Source organism: Ananas comosus, unplaced genomic scaffold, assembly GCF_001540865.1.
Source record: "Ananas comosus cultivar F153 unplaced genomic scaffold, ASM154086v1, whole genome shotgun sequence".
Classification (NCBI taxonomy): Eukaryota; Viridiplantae; Streptophyta; class Magnoliopsida; order Poales; family Bromeliaceae; genus Ananas; species Ananas comosus.
Window position 1 is genome coordinate 17,001 of NW_017890856.1, and position 15,111 is coordinate 32,111.

Here is a 15,111-nt window from a genome sequence, read left to right on the forward strand (position 1 = left end):
TAAATTTATTATCGGTAAAAATACATGAAGACCCTTGGCTAATTTGGAATGACCCCCTCAACTTTAAATTGTTTTATTCTGACTCTTTTATCTTTATTAGGTTATTCTGGTCATTTTTATTAAAATTTTTTGTTAAATAGTAGCTACTAGTAGTTAATATAAAGCTAAAATTATAAAATTTGGTAAAATTATTAATGAGTTTGATAATTTTTTTAATTTTCAAAAAAAATTTAAAAGTTATAAAGATCTCAACTGAAAAAGCTAATGTTAAGGGGTCAATTTCAAAATAGCCTATAGTTGAGGGGGTCTCCACTCTCCATACATTTATTATTACTTTTATTAATTCTCTATCATGGATTTAAAGTGAAAATAATGTGTACCTGTGATTGAGGACCAAAATATAATTAAGTTAAAGTTGAGGGACTAGTTGTGCAATTTTACCCAAATATGTATCGTCTCTCTCTTTCTCTAAAAACGATCGATTAGGGCGAAGGAGAAGAAGGGGCGGGGGCAAAAATGGGTGGCGAAGGGAGATCTCGGAAGAGGCGATCGTCTCCATCTCCGAATCCCTCTCAAGGTGCGAAGTTTCCTCTTTCCCCCCTCTTTTCCGCACTCCCTAAACCCTAATTTCGAACAAATTTGCGCCAATTTAGACGACGAAGAGCGGAGCGCAAAGCACCGGAAGAGGAGGGACGAGAGAGAGAGGAAGGAGAAGGAGAAGAAGAAGAGTAAGAACAAGAGCGAGAAATCGCGCGGGACCTCGAGGAATCGGGATGGGAAAGGTAGGGTTCTTGCTTGGTTTGGATTAATCGGTGGTGAAAATTAGTAAAAATTTGTTCTTTTAGGTTACAAATCATCACATTCTTTTGGGAGATTTCTATTTTTTTAAATGTGAAATAAGAAATTATCTCCAATTTTCGTAGAATTCATTGTAATTTTTAGATTTTTAGATGAATTTTAAAAAAAAATCGACAGGGAAAGATGGGCTTTTGGTGTGCCTTATTTGTTCCAAACTAAAAAAAAAAAATTAAAAAATTTGTTCTTTGAGCATAAAATGGTGATAAAATACTGAATTTAATTTACGGTTCTAGTTCACCGTAAATTAAATTCCCCCGTAACTCAACTTTTTCGAAACGCCGTAATTGACTTCCCCGGGTGGTGGCGGAGTCAATTGCGAGAGAGAAAAAAGAGATAGGAAAAAATGATAAAAAGCCATTTGCTATAACTTTTTTTCACCTTCTTATATGCTAATGTGAAAATTTGCGGCAAAATAAACAAAAAATAATAGCATAACTACAGTCACAATCACAAAGCCGCTGACTTCCTATCAACCAAACAGTCGAGAAAAACTCACTTTCACCTGAACTTCAGTTAAACTGAATGTCATTTTCTACCTGAAAATCAATTACGGACGAACAAACAAACAGGACCATGGGCTTTTTCTGCCAGAAGATCAAAATTCGTCTTTTTGTATGCTATCTATCATTTTATCTAACAAGAACATCCTCGTACCGAATTAGTGATCGTCGGATAACTTATTCTGACGTCCAAACAGAGCCCGAAAGATGCGATGTTATTGTATAGATGTGTATGATCCTTGTTTGATGTATCACAGTTTGAAATGTTTCTACTGTTTAACAAGGATTGCGATATGCTCACAGTGTTTCTGATTATGCTGTATACGCATTTTGAAAATATTGTTTTATGATTCTCTGTGCTTTCATTTTTCTTCTGTCAGAGAAGAAATCGAAGGATAAGAGCAAGCGCAGCAGGAAAGATGATGATTCAGTGAGTTTCTTCTTTCTCTTTTGGGTTTTTTTTTTTTTTCCCCTGTTTCTTTTGAAGTATTTTGCTTTCGTATGCAAAATTGGAAGTTGGTAAGTCTGATTCCTGAAGATTATGCAGCCAACTGCTTCTATCTGGCCTTGCGGCCCTATCGCGCGGTGGAAGTCTATAATATGATCTTGGTAAACATGTATAAAACTTACCTTAACTGTCACTCATTTGGATTTGACTAACCTTTAAAAGTTTTGATTTTACTACATGACATTTTAATTTATTTGATTCGAGCTAATTAATGACTCTTTAATTTCAAATTTTGAATGCGCCGTTCATCTTTACAGATTTAGTTAATACATTTTATATAATTTATGTAACTATAAATTCATTAAAGTAAGCAATTAGCTTAAATTTTGTATCTGAAGAGCGCGATCAAATCACTTAAATCAAACAAATTGAAAGGTTACTAAAATCAAAATTTTGAAGGGTTGGGGTGTCGAATCAGATTGGTCTATAGTTCAGCTAAGTTTTATACATTTTACCTATGATCTTAAAGGATTGAAAAGTTGGCTTATTTCGTGTTATATGTTATCGTGTTTGTGTCATTTTTGGGTTGGATGGGTTGTGCTAAACTTAAGATGAATTAGTTGTATCCTGATCTTTGGAAATTCTCAAGTTGTGGTGTTTACGCTCTATTATGATGTCGATTCAAGGCTTTGCTTAGCCTTGGTCTAAGTTCATCTCATGATGGCTTCAATTCGATTCGATTTGCATGAAACTTTAGACTTTATATCATCCTAAAAGACATTAGACTCATTTATTTCGGAAAACCCATAGAATGCAGCATGGCGAAGCTAAAGAAGATCAAAGGATGTGACTGAATTTGACGACTTGTTGTTAATTGAGATAGTGGACAACCTTGGCATAAAATCTAGAAGAGCGAGAGCGAAAAAAAAAAGAAAATTTGCAATTATGCAATTTCTTTCTCATGTTTTCCTTTGAATCTTTTGTTCTGATGCTCTTTTGCCCTCTCGGAAATAGGATTTCAAGGAGCTGTCGAAGGACGACTACTTCTCGAAGAACAACGAGTTCGCAACATGGTTGAAAGAAGAGCGAGGGATATACTTCTCCGACCTCTCATCCGACGCCGCCAGGGACCTCTTCTCGAAATTCGTCAAAGAGTGGAATAGTCGAAATCTCGAATCGCGGTACTACCAAGGCATTGCCAGCGGAGTCCGCAGCGCCCACAATTGGAAGATCAAAACATGAGAAACAGATGCCGCCGAGCTTTTCTTTTTCGTGACTAAAAATACAAACAAAATCCCTCCTCGATATATCGCATGTTACACTTCATCATCTTGTACTCGGTTTTGATTATCTCGTCGCAGGAGTAAGGGGGTTGTATCCATTTTAGCCTCTCTTTTTTTCTATTTTCATTTTGTAACTTTTGTAGGATTAGCTATGCATTTTATGATGTATCTGAGCTTAGCATCAACTTTTTCTTGTTTTTGTTCTTTGAACTCTCTCATAGTTGATGAATACTCTTTGTGTATTTCCTGCAGTAATTTTGATACAATGAGAATATAACAGTGATTCTAGTACCCTCTAGTTTTGTTCTTTGTCTATATATATATATATATATAGAGAGAGAGAGAGAGAGAGTCCAGTTGGGATATTATCGATAACATCAAGCGTTTGGTGCTATCAAGTTTTCTGTCGTTAAATTTAACTCTTTGATTATTTTATCTGTTAGATTATGCTGTTAAATTAATAATTCACTCAACCTTACGGTAATAAGACTCAAAATAATAAAATATAATTTTCTTTTCACAAATAGCCTAAAAAGATAAAAATGGAGGCCAAAACAGTTAAATTTGGGTTCTAAACTCGATTGGAGTGGTTTTGCCATTTGATGCGTAGATTTTGAAAATTATTTTTCAAATTGAAATTATGCGCTGAAATCGGACACTTAATGAAAAAATTATTACCGTTTAAAAATTTTTCGTGTCGATTGTAAAAAATATCAAATTCAACTAAATTTTCGAATGAGCTTAGTTGAGTTATACTTTTCCAGTAACTCTAACACTAAAAGTGGTCGCATCTCTCTCTCTCTCTCTAAATTTGATGATCAAATACAATATAAAATAAGAGTAATTTTGCATCTTAATCCCTACAGTTTATGGATATTAAGCATATCTAGTGTAATCCAATCTTGTTAGCTTATGAAACTCCTTATGATTCCTCAAAGAACACAAATTCACCATTTATGACATCATCACAATTTTCACCAAATATATTAATAACAAAATAACAGAAAATCAAATTAAATTCTTATATATATATTTTTTCTACAATAGTAAGCTAAGAGCAACAAAATAATATTAACACCGACGCACAATTTACGCAAAAAAATTATTATTAAACTATTTCACAAAAAAAAGTTAATTTGGACCAAGAGTTGAGCTCCCGCGCTTTTAAAAGCACAGGAGTATTTGTGCTCATGACTTCTTAACCATTGAGTCGTCTCAAGATCCATACAATACTATTAACTTGCTACACGGATTTTAAGGCAATTCGGCAGGTAAAAAATCACAAGTATGTTTAGTTCTTGTGCTTTTAATGAGCTCAACTTTTTGGGAGCCGAGTTCCTGTGCTAAAAGTACAGGAGCATTTATGCATGTGACATTTTAGCCGTTATATCACTTTAAGATCCGTACAACTCTATTAACGATGTGTCCCACTAAGTCCCCTTTATTAGTATTGCACGGATTTTAAGGCAAGCCGACAGCTGAAAAATCACAAATACGTTTAGCTCCTGTGCTTTTAATGAGCTCAGCTCTTTGAGAGTCAGCTCCTGTACTTTTTAGCATAGGAGCACAGTAGCACTTGTGCTTGTGACATTTTAGCCATCAGATCACTTTAAGATCCATACAACACTATTAACGATGTGTCCCACTCAGTCTCCTTTATTAGTGCTGCGTGAATTTTGAGACAATCCGACGGCTAAAAAATCACGAGCATGGGACCAAAAATGTTCAAATAGTAAACACACATTTTGCTTCTTTGTGCATGGATCTCACAATTGCAGTGACTTGCTCAACCTGCTCCTCACTAGAACACGCCGCGAGAAGCACTTTCGCGGTCCCGCCGTCGGGGTAGCACCCGGAATCAATCATCTCTTCAAACAAATCCAAGCACTTCTCATACTGCTTTTTCCGCGAATAAGCACTTATCCGCGAAGTCCACGTTATGACATCGGCTTTTAGTCCTCTACGCGGAATGCACCGAAAGAGCTCCTCCATTCGATCGAAGAACCCCGCGCGCCCGTACACATTGATCAAGATGTTGTAGGAGCTGACGTCGGTCGCGTACGGGCCGGTCTCTAGCTTGGAGAGCACTTGCTCCATCTTGTCGAAAAGCCCGGCTTTACCGTACGCGTCGAGCATCGAGTTCAGCGCAAATGTGTCGGGCTCGAGGCCCGATTCGTGCATCTGGTTCATGATCTCCTCGCATTTCGGGATGTTCCCAGCTTTCGAGTAGGCCGAGAGGAGGAGCATGTGGGACTTCATGGTGGGGGTCATGCCGCGCCTCTTTAGCTCTTCGAACGTAGCTTGCGCATCTGTAAGAGTAAGCGTGATTGTTCTTGTGCGTAAGCGTCGAAAGTGCGGTTTCTTATAGATATAACCAATATGAAACCGAGCATTTCAAGTTCACGCACCTTCGTGAAGGCCGGCTCGACCAAACGCATCAACCAATATGTTGTACGAAGCGCGATCGGGCTCGCATCCCATGTGCTGCATCAGAGAGAAGATCTCGGAAGAGCCGTACGGGAAACCTGCACGACTGAGCCAGCAGCCATTCGGAAATTCAAAAATTCGTCGACTTAGCTCGCACTAGAGTCTAAATTCGGCACCGAAAGGTCGATTTTTTTACCTGTAAGCTTCCATGAGAGCGTTGTAGGCGTAAACGTCGGGCTCGTGCCCGGCTTCTTGCAACTGCTCGAACACTTCTTCTGCTTTCTCACAAAGCCCTTCCCTCGCGAATGCATTGATAAGAGCAGTGTAGGTGCAGATATTGGCCTTGCACTTTTCGGTTCTCATCTCATTGAACAACTTTAAGGCCGTCGCCGATTGGTTCGCCTGTTCGAGAATCACTTAATCTTATAACAATAGGCTAGAATGCGTCGAGAAGTAAACAATCTCGTTTATTTTCGCGCCGTTTCCAGCGATAGAGTATCTGAACCAACGATCAGCACTGTTAAACATTATCTTACTCTGTTTGGACTTTCTAAGAACTCAAATTTCACGATTCTTTGACATCATCATTTTTCCAGTGATTAAGTGGTCTCAAATTCACTTTATATTAGCCGAGCATCGATTCAGATGTCCCATTGTTTAGACATAGTAAAAGGGAAAAAGAAAGAATAGTAACCTTCCCGTAGATATTTATCATCAATGTATAAGTCTCAGTGGACGGCGTGCACCGATCTTTCTTCATCCGCTGAAAAATCTCGATCGCCTTCTGAGTGCATCTTCCTTTCAACAATCCGTCGAGATACGCGTTGTAAACAACCACACCTGAGCAAAATCGACGCTCAAATCTGCATAAATTCATGATTTAATAGCGATACGAATATTACGAACAACTTTACAAAATCGCGAACTGCGGTCCGCACAAGAAGCGAGTATTCGAGGAGAAAAACATACTCGGAGGAATGCCGTTCTTCCGCATCTCAGTAAACACAGCCTCGGCCTTGTGGAGTGATCCCGACCTACAACAAGCCCTCAGAAGAAGTGCGTAAGTGTCGTCGGTCGGCACGCACCGCGCTTCCAGAAGCCGCGAGTAAACCGCTTCTGCTTTATCCAGCTGACGCTTCTGACCGAACGCATCGATCAGCAAGTTGTAGCAGATTACGTCGGGACGGAACGGACTCTTGTAAAGTATCCACTCGCATACCTAAACTACGAGCATGAATCGCGTTCTTCCGCAAACATACATACGAAAACTCGAATTTTTACCGCAGTGCATGTAAATTGCAAGTTGCAGAAACAAACCGAAAACACTTCTCACCGCAATCACAGGATCCCACTGCTTGCTTATGCGAAGCTGCACAGCGACATTGATTAAATCGTCCCAGAGATTGTGCGTAGGAGGGAGACGATTAAACGACCGCCAGATTTTGGCGGCATCGGTTTCCTGCTGAACGAATTTGAGGATTTGGTCTGCCATCGGGCTAAGAACAGGGATCACGCCGTCGACGAAACCGGAACCGTATTTCCACCCGCGGCCCCTCAGAGAACCACCTTTTCAAGGGTTAATTGCAGATTGCGAATTGCAATTGCTGGTTTCGCGATATCGATTACAAAAACTTGTTACCTCTTTTCCTGGACAGCTTTTTCGGATCGAATGTTCGCCACTTCCCGCGCTTGTCGAGAAAAACACTGTCCTGATGATTCTTTCTGTCGACATCGACATTGAAATTCCTGCCACTCTCTTTCAGAGCATTCTCAAAACCAGCGAAATTGGTCGCCGATTTCGCGATCGGATAACATAAAGCTGCCTCACTCATCAATCTATGAAATATATGTATATGTGAGAACCCTAATTCACATTCAAAGTTGTATATATACAAAAAAAATTAGGGCAAATGTAAGGAAACTTATCAAATGGAATTGAACAAATGCAAAATTGCTGATTTCTTAATGAAAAATGATGCTATAAAAGATAATTGTTACAAGAAATTTGCTTGATTTGAGTTAGAATCTATATATGTGAGAACCCTAATTCACATTCAAAGTTGTATATATACAAAAAAAATTAGGGCAAATATAAGCAAACTTATGAAATGGAATTGAACAAATGCAAAATTGCTAATTTTTTTAGTGAAAAATGGTACTGTAAAAGGTAATTGTTATAAGAAATTTGCTTGATTTGAGTTAGAATCTATATATGTGAGAACCCTAATTCACATTCAAAGTTGTATATATACAAAAAAAATTAGGGCAAATATAAGCAAACTTATGAAATGGAATTGAACAAATGCAAAATTGCTAATTTTTTTAGTGAAAAATGGTACTGTAAAAGGTAATTGTTATAAGAAATTTTGTTTGATTTATGTTAGAACCCTAATGCTCAACCAAACCAAAAAAAACAAAAAAAACCAATTAAATAAAAGATTTTACCCAACTCAAAAAAAAAAGTAAAAAAAGAATACCAAATCTGAATTGCATTGAATAATTTATAAACTGAAACAAAATAGAGCATAGGAGGGATTTAGGATGCACAATTTTGTAACTTTTTTTAATGAAAAAAAGATCATATAAGAACATTTGTTTGATTTAATTTAAAAAAACCCAACTACTCAACCAAACAAAATGAACCCAATTGATTAAAAAGAACACCAACATCTAAATTGCATGGAATAATTAATTTATAATTTAGCAGGAAAACCAAGAAAAGTAACCCAAAAAAAAAAAATTGAGCAAATTTATCAACTAAGATTGAATTAATTTGCAACAATGACAAATAAAAGGAATTAAAGGCCATTAATTACATGGGCATTTGAAGAAATTGGATGTGGTTTTTATGGTGGAGGAGAGATAAGGAGAAATAAGAGTTTAGAGAGAGAGAGAGAGAGAGAGAGAGAGAGAGAGAGAAATGCATAAACAAATATCTCTCTCTCTCTCTCTACATATGACATAAGTACATAACATAGAGAGAGAATATTTGCTGAACCTGGGCCACCACTACAGCTTGGATAAAAAAATAGTAATTTTAAGGGTTAATCTCGAATAGGTCCCTACAAACATAGTAAATTACAAATATATTTCTACAAAGTTCAACTTTCATATGTTGTTCCTACAAAATTCCTAATGTTTTCAAATATGTTACTGCCGTTAGGATCCATTAAAAAAGATTAATTAACCATACGTGAAATACTTAACTCTAGTTAGTTAATGAGATAAATTGACATTTTTATTCCTCTTTAATTAATAGTTGGGACTTTTGGAAAAACATATTTGTGATGATAAAAAAGTTATTTCGTTTATAAAGCAAACAGTGTTTTAACAGTAACAAACCAGATTGACATATTTGAAAATATTATGACTTTTGTAAGAATAATATATAAAAGTTGAATTTTGTAGCAAGGACCTGTATGAAATTAATCCTAATTTAAATTATTTTACATTACATCACACGATATTACACTCCAGTTCTCTTCTCAATTATTACCTGCATTAAGAATTGCGTCAATTACTGATCATTCCTAGCGCAAGCAACAAAGAACTTGATAGTTGATAGTCAACGTCTTAAGTTCGTAGCGTAGTTGCTTTATATTTCTAACTAAGTTTATTTCTTATAAAAAAAAAAAAAATCGAAGCAGATAACGTACTGTTTTTTTCTCAGAGAAAAAGAATTGCGTCAATTACTTTAGCGTTCTCGTCTCAATTATTCTCTTTATTAAGAATTGCATCAGTTACTGACCGTTTAGCGGAAATAACAAAAAATCTTAAGTTCAAATCGAATTGCTTTCTGTTTACAGCTAAGTTGATTTCTAAAAAAATATGAACAATAATAAATTCAAAATTCTAAAATGACCAGCGAATTTAACAGTGAAACCTTATAAAAGTAAATTTGTAAATGACGTTACATATAAATTAAATAAAATTGTTCAATAAACTATCAATTTTGATAGTAACGATGGAACAGAAGATCGCTTTTTATCTAATATTTTTTTTTAAAAAAAAAAACATGAAAGATATTGACAAAAACGCCGTCTGTGGGAATCGAACCCACGACCACATGGTTAAAAGCCATGCGCTCTACCGGCTGAGCTAAGACGGCATGACAAATAATTTTTGTCACTATTTTAAATTCTCAAATTAAATTATATAATATATGCCACCACTTGCATTGGAAGGGTTACTAATACTACTCATGCCCGCGGGTTATCCACAAATTTGCTGGTATCGGCACTAATGTTTTTACCCAAAATATTACGGTTAAAACGGGCGAGTACCCGTTAAATTAAGGTATTTTGGGGTGACTTGTAGGTATCTATAAAAAGAATTATGCTGGAATACTATTAATAGCACAAAGTTATTTGTGTTATTAGTTTTTTAACCCTTGGATTGAGAAATGTGCGGTTAGGATGATATGGACCCCCTAAAGTTGAGTGGGTGGTTGGTTGAATAGTATAATATAACGGGTAAAAATAATCAAAGAGGTTAATCTAACGGCAGAAAACTTGATAGCTCAAAGTGCTTGATGCTATCGATAGCATAGCAGTCGGACTCCTGTATATATATATATATATATATATATATATATAGCACAAAGCACTTGATGCTACCAAGTTTTCTACCGTTAGATCTACCCCTTTGATTATTTTCACCCGTTAGATCATACTATTCAACCAACCATCCACTCAACCCAAGGGGGCCCACATCATCCTAACCACACATCTCTTAATCCAATGGCCAAAAACTTGGTAGCACTAGTGACTTAGTGCTATTAATAGCATAGTAGCCTAGTTCTATATATATGTTCTATGATCAGGAGCACTGTACTGGCCAACATTTATAGTTGCTGTTGCTGCATCCATTATTGCCAGCCAAGCTCTGATATCCGGCACATTTGCGATAATATCGCAGTCGCAGACTTTGGGCTGCTTTCCGAGGGTCAAAGTAATGCACACTTCTGCAAAGTATTAAGGGCAGGTGTACATTCCAGAAATCAACTTTGTGCTCGCAGTTGCTTGTGTCATCGTAACGGTGGTCTTTCGATCGACGGAAAAGATCAGCAATGCGTGCGGTGAGAGTTAAATTTCTGCATTCTCATCAACTAGATTCTTAATTACTGTTTGGTCGCGTATAGTTGTAAGCCTGTAACTACACTACAGTTATAACTGCATGTAAATTCAAATTTGATATGCATTTCTCGACTACAATACATGCATAGTCGTACTTGCTGTATCTACAACTACATGCGCCTCTGACTGAACTACATTTCTAATAGTATCTAAGTTTTGACAAAATACATACGAAGATACTGCGAAGAAATAAATGGAAGGCTAGGTATTGAAATCAAATATTTCCAAGTCAACACTATTTTTTGAAATGTGCTACAGTTGGACACTCTTTGTACATTTATAATATGCTCACCTAATACTTGCATAATCCAAATTTATAAGGAGGGGATTATTAATTCTTTTTGTCATTGTAATGAAAAACTCTGTTACGACATAAACAAATTTAAGGGTATAGTCATTCAAAAATAAACTATATCAAATTGGTGTCCAATGATTTCTATGTACAGAAGCTTTGCATTCGAATCTTGCAGGAATCGCGGTTGTTTTTGTGATGCTGATCACAACATTCATGGTGGCACTCATAATGCTTCTCATATGGAAAACAAGCATCTGGTGGATCACACTATTTGTGATAGCATTCCGCGGAGTGGAGTTAGTGTATCTATCTTCGGTTCTGTACAAGTTCGCGCAAGGCGGATACTTACCGCTAGCCTTCGCATTTATTCTGATGATGATGATGGGCATATGGCATTATGTACATGTGAAGAAGTACAGGTTCGAACTTTGCAATATAGTTTCAAGAGGCTATATGAGAGAATTGGCTCGGAAACAAACCCTACAAAGAATACCCGGTATCGGGCTCTTGTACTCCAAACTCGTGCAAGGTGTCCCACCAATATTCTCACACTTCATAGAAAAGATACCGTCCATTCATTCGGTCGTCGTTCTTGTCTCGATAAAACAGGTACCAATCCCTCGTGTTGAGATAGCAGAACGATATCTTTTCAGACAAGTTGAACCGAGGGATTTCAGATTGTACCGCTGCGTGGTGCGATACGGTTACATTGATGCCCTAGAAGAGCCGAAGGTATTCAAAGAGTCACTCATTCAACAGTTGAAAAAGTATATCGATGAAGAGAGTACCTTATGGAAAAGTGAGGCGCCTAGGCAAAGTGAAGTTCAGCGTGAGGAGCTTAATGATACAAAGCTACGATCAGGATCTTCGATTATACACATAGAGGAGACATTAGAACAAAATATTTCGTCGAACGAAACACACTCTTCCGAGCGAATTTCTATTGAGAAAAGCCGAGAAATTGAAGAAGAGAAACAAATCATCGAGAAGGAGCTCGAGAAAGGAGTTGTATACCTTGTCGGAGAAGCCAACGTGAGGGCGAAACAAGACTCTTCTATCCTCAAGAAAATAGTCGTAAATTATATGTACAACTTCATGAGGACAAATTTCAGACAGGGAGATCGATATTTGATGATTCCGCAAGACAAACTGCTCAAAGTGACCACCTCAAAATCATATTTCCTCAGAAACCTGACATTTTACTTTTCCAATCTTTATATTTTTACGTTATATAAATATAATCCTTTCCATGTATCTTCTTATTATAATTTCTGATCCCCTACCTTGGTGAAAAATTTGATATAGGCATAGGATCAAAAAATTATAGCCCTCCACTTTATGCCTCTGTTTGGTTATGCCTCTGTTTGGTTGGGACATAAAGAGTGGGATAAGAGGTTATTCCACGTTTTATACCCAAATAAAAAATGATTAAGACCGAGTTAAGGATGGGAACAACAGTTCCTATCCCATCCTGGAACAACGTTGTCCCAACGCTGTTCCTCTTGCACCCCACTTCATAAAACTTAAAATTTAAATTTAAATTTAAATTTAAATTTTTGAATATTAAATATTTCAAGTTAAAAATTAAAATTTTAAATTTTTAAAAATTATAATTTGTAATTTCAATATTAAAACTTATAATTTTAAAATTTTCAAATTTAAATTCGATCTTATATTTAAATTTTAAAATTTTAAAGTTAAAATTTTTAAATTTAAAAAAGTTGAATATAAAATTTAGAAAATCAAATTGAAATATAATAGGAGTGATTTCTATTTATAACTATATGCTATTTTTTTAATTATATTTTTATCTATCCAAATGTTGTTTTTCTTATTCTCGAGAACAATCCAATTTTCATCCAAGCGTAAAATTAATCTAATTCTTACTTATACCTAAACTTATACCTATCCCTAAAATAAGCAATTCTTGATTATACCCAAACTAAATGAAACCTATTGAGTACCAATACATCAATAGCAAACAAACCATGGTTGAATGTCAAAACAACTTAATCGAGTGATAACCTTATACTACGAGAATTTTTTTTTTTTCATAATGAGAAAATATGTAGAAATTTGATTTAACAAAAGGAAAGAAAAGAAAAAAATCTAGACCAATAGAGTTTTTTTTTTTTTTNCGGAACTGATGACGCATCCACGGATCGTCCAACGGCCTGTTTGTCGGTTTAGTATCTGGTCCACGTTTACTATATCAACACCTCTGACCAAATTCAATGCACATAGTTTTTCAATAATAACTAACCAGAAAAGATAGCGCATAAAAAAATTAAGATCATATTCAATATTTATACGTCAATATTAATCATATTTGACCTCCAAGTTATTTTCATAAATAAAATAAATTATCGATCGCAAAAGAAGAGTGAAAAAAAAAGAAAAAAATCATTCCAAAATAAATTGATTAGCTTAAACACTAGAGATAATGAACCCAAATTGAGAGAATAAAAAAGGGATTTTTAAGATAGATAAATTCATAACAATGATCTTTTTCTCAAGCCCAAGAACAATTTTTGGCTAATCCATTTATTAGCAACTAAAACAAGTCAAATTATTTGTGTACATACATTCGCGAATTCGACAACTCGAAAGAGAAGTTTAATTTTTTTGCTTCAAATTTTCTCCTGAGATTTCAGCTGAGCAACTCTTTCCTCTGTGCTCTTCAGGGCTTCTCCGTATTTGCTTATCAACTGAAACATCAAAAAGAAAAGTTTCAAAATTTAAAAAAATTTAAATTTGAATGTTCAAACAACAATTTCTTTGTAACAAAAATTCTCAAAAAACAAAAAAAATCCCCTTATAATGTGTTTGTGGTACTCAAAAGCATCCTCCGAAAAGAGAATTTCGAAAATTACTTATATTTTTACAGGGGCATATCATAATATTTCAAACTTTCGAGCGGCGATACGAAATGTTTTCAAACGAAAAATAATAATAATAGTAATAAGAATTTGACACAAATTATATACATCATAAGCACAGGAGCATTTGTGCTTGTGACTTTTAAGCCGTCGGACTGCCTCAAGATCCGTGCATCCTTTATGAGTGCTGCACGGATCTTGAGGCATTCTGACAGCTGAAAAATCACAAGCACGTTGAACTCTACATCATAAATCATAATACCTCGTCTACTTCGTTTGGAGAAATTATAAGTGGTGGAGACATCATTATGCTATCGCCTGCGACCCGAATCAATAACCCGTGCTTCTCGCACTCCGACCCAAAAATTGAACCGACCCCTAAAACAATTTTTAGTCATTTGCACAATTATTTCAATATAAAGCTTGATTATTAGATATTTATAATTATTTTCTCTAAGTTTCTTTAAAAAAAAACAAAACGAAAATTGGAGTAATAACCCCATTCCGGAGGAAATGTATCATTCGGAGACTTGTTGTCGGTAAACTCGGTCCCGAGAACCAACCCTTCCCCGCGTATCTGCGTGAAAAATAACCATTATTTATATAATTTAGAAAAAATAATAATTATTATAGTTGATAAGCGAAAAGAAAAAAAATTTGAAAATTACCTCTCCAATTATGGGACTTGATGAGAATTGTCTAATGCCCTCTTGGAATTTCGGCGCAATAGCATTTACATGTTCAAGGATATTTCTCTCCCTAAAAATCATGTTTAATTTCTGTTAAGATTCATCAAATAGTAGAGGTTTGGTTGCGCGCAGTTGCAACTGCGCTGTAGTTGCAATTGCGTGCAGATCTAAATTCGCTGCTCGGTTTGATGCATTTGAATTCAACTGTTGTAGTAGGAACTGCATAAGAAGACTCAACTGCCGCAGTTGGAACTACGCCCAAATTGGCCGCAGTTCACAACAACGTATGCTGCTTTGTGGACTACGCATGTTGCGAGTACAACAGAGGATTGGTTACGGGACCAAAATGAGAAACTCATAAAAATATGGAGGGAATCATGCTTATTTCAAGTTCGTAGTGCACAAAACTAATACTCTTTTTTTCGAAATAATTTGTTACCGAAAGAGTAAAAGGATTTACTTATAAATCTTAAGAGTCTCCAAAGCAACAGCACAAGGCGCAGGATGACCGGAGTACGTGAATCCGTGAGCGAACGATCCTGCGATAATGCAATTTTATAGTTTGAGAACTCGAAAAAGTTTTACGGCGTTCATTTC

The 15,111-nt window shown here is 35.9% G+C and overlaps 3 protein-coding genes, 1 long non-coding RNA gene and 1 other non-coding gene across 6 annotated transcripts; 1 reads left to right on the forward strand and 4 right to left on the reverse strand.

Annotated features, from left to right (window-relative positions):
- The first annotated feature begins 432 nt into the window (after positions 1-432).
- Positions 433-3,383, forward strand: LOC109704335 (protein PXR1-like). The gene is made up of 4 exons (XM_020225086.1): positions 433-577; positions 654-782; positions 1,739-1,788; positions 2,821-3,383. Exons 1-4 carry the CDS (start codon positions 517-519, stop codon positions 3,046-3,048), a joined length of 468 nt encoding a protein of 155 aa, XP_020080675.1. The 5' UTR covers positions 433-516; the 3' UTR covers positions 3,049-3,383.
- Positions 3,384-4,501: 1,118 nt separating this feature from the next.
- Positions 4,502-8,427, reverse strand: LOC109704338 (pentatricopeptide repeat-containing protein At2g35130-like). The gene is made up of 8 exons (XM_020225097.1): positions 8,333-8,427; positions 7,156-7,352; positions 6,850-7,082; positions 6,486-6,735; positions 6,211-6,356; positions 5,713-5,918; positions 5,498-5,622; positions 4,502-5,398 (listed from the first exon to the last, which is right to left on the reverse strand). The coding sequence occupies exons 1-8, from the start codon at positions 8,338-8,340 to the stop codon at positions 4,815-4,817; spliced, it is 1,749 nt and encodes a 582-aa protein (XP_020080686.1). The 5' UTR covers positions 8,341-8,427; the 3' UTR covers positions 4,502-4,814.
- A 1,124-nt stretch (positions 8,428-9,551) lies between these two features.
- TRNAK-UUU lies at positions 9,552-9,624 on the reverse strand. Its single transcript has one exon. It is a non-coding gene; the product is annotated as a tRNA-Lys (tRNA).
- Positions 9,625-10,978: 1,354 nt separating this feature from the next.
- LOC109704339 lies at positions 10,979-12,504 on the reverse strand. 2 transcript variants are annotated; one of them, XR_002214298.1, is made up of 3 exons: positions 11,961-12,504; positions 11,735-11,811; positions 10,979-11,663 (listed from the first exon to the last, which is right to left on the reverse strand). It is a non-coding gene; the product is annotated as an uncharacterized LOC109704339 (long non-coding RNA). The 2 variants fall into 2 exon arrangements; XR_002214297.1 differs by having other exon boundaries at positions 11,735-12,504.
- An 896-nt stretch (positions 12,505-13,400) lies between these two features.
- Positions 13,401-15,069, reverse strand: LOC109704334 (probable gamma-aminobutyrate transaminase 3, mitochondrial; the record flags this gene model as incomplete). Its single annotated transcript, XM_020225085.1, has 5 exons — positions 13,401-13,654; positions 14,088-14,203; positions 14,324-14,402; positions 14,494-14,584; positions 14,975-15,069. Coding segments are annotated over 5 exons (459 nt in total), but the record flags the coding sequence as incomplete, so codon positions are not given.
- Positions 15,070-15,111: the final 42 nt, after the last annotated feature.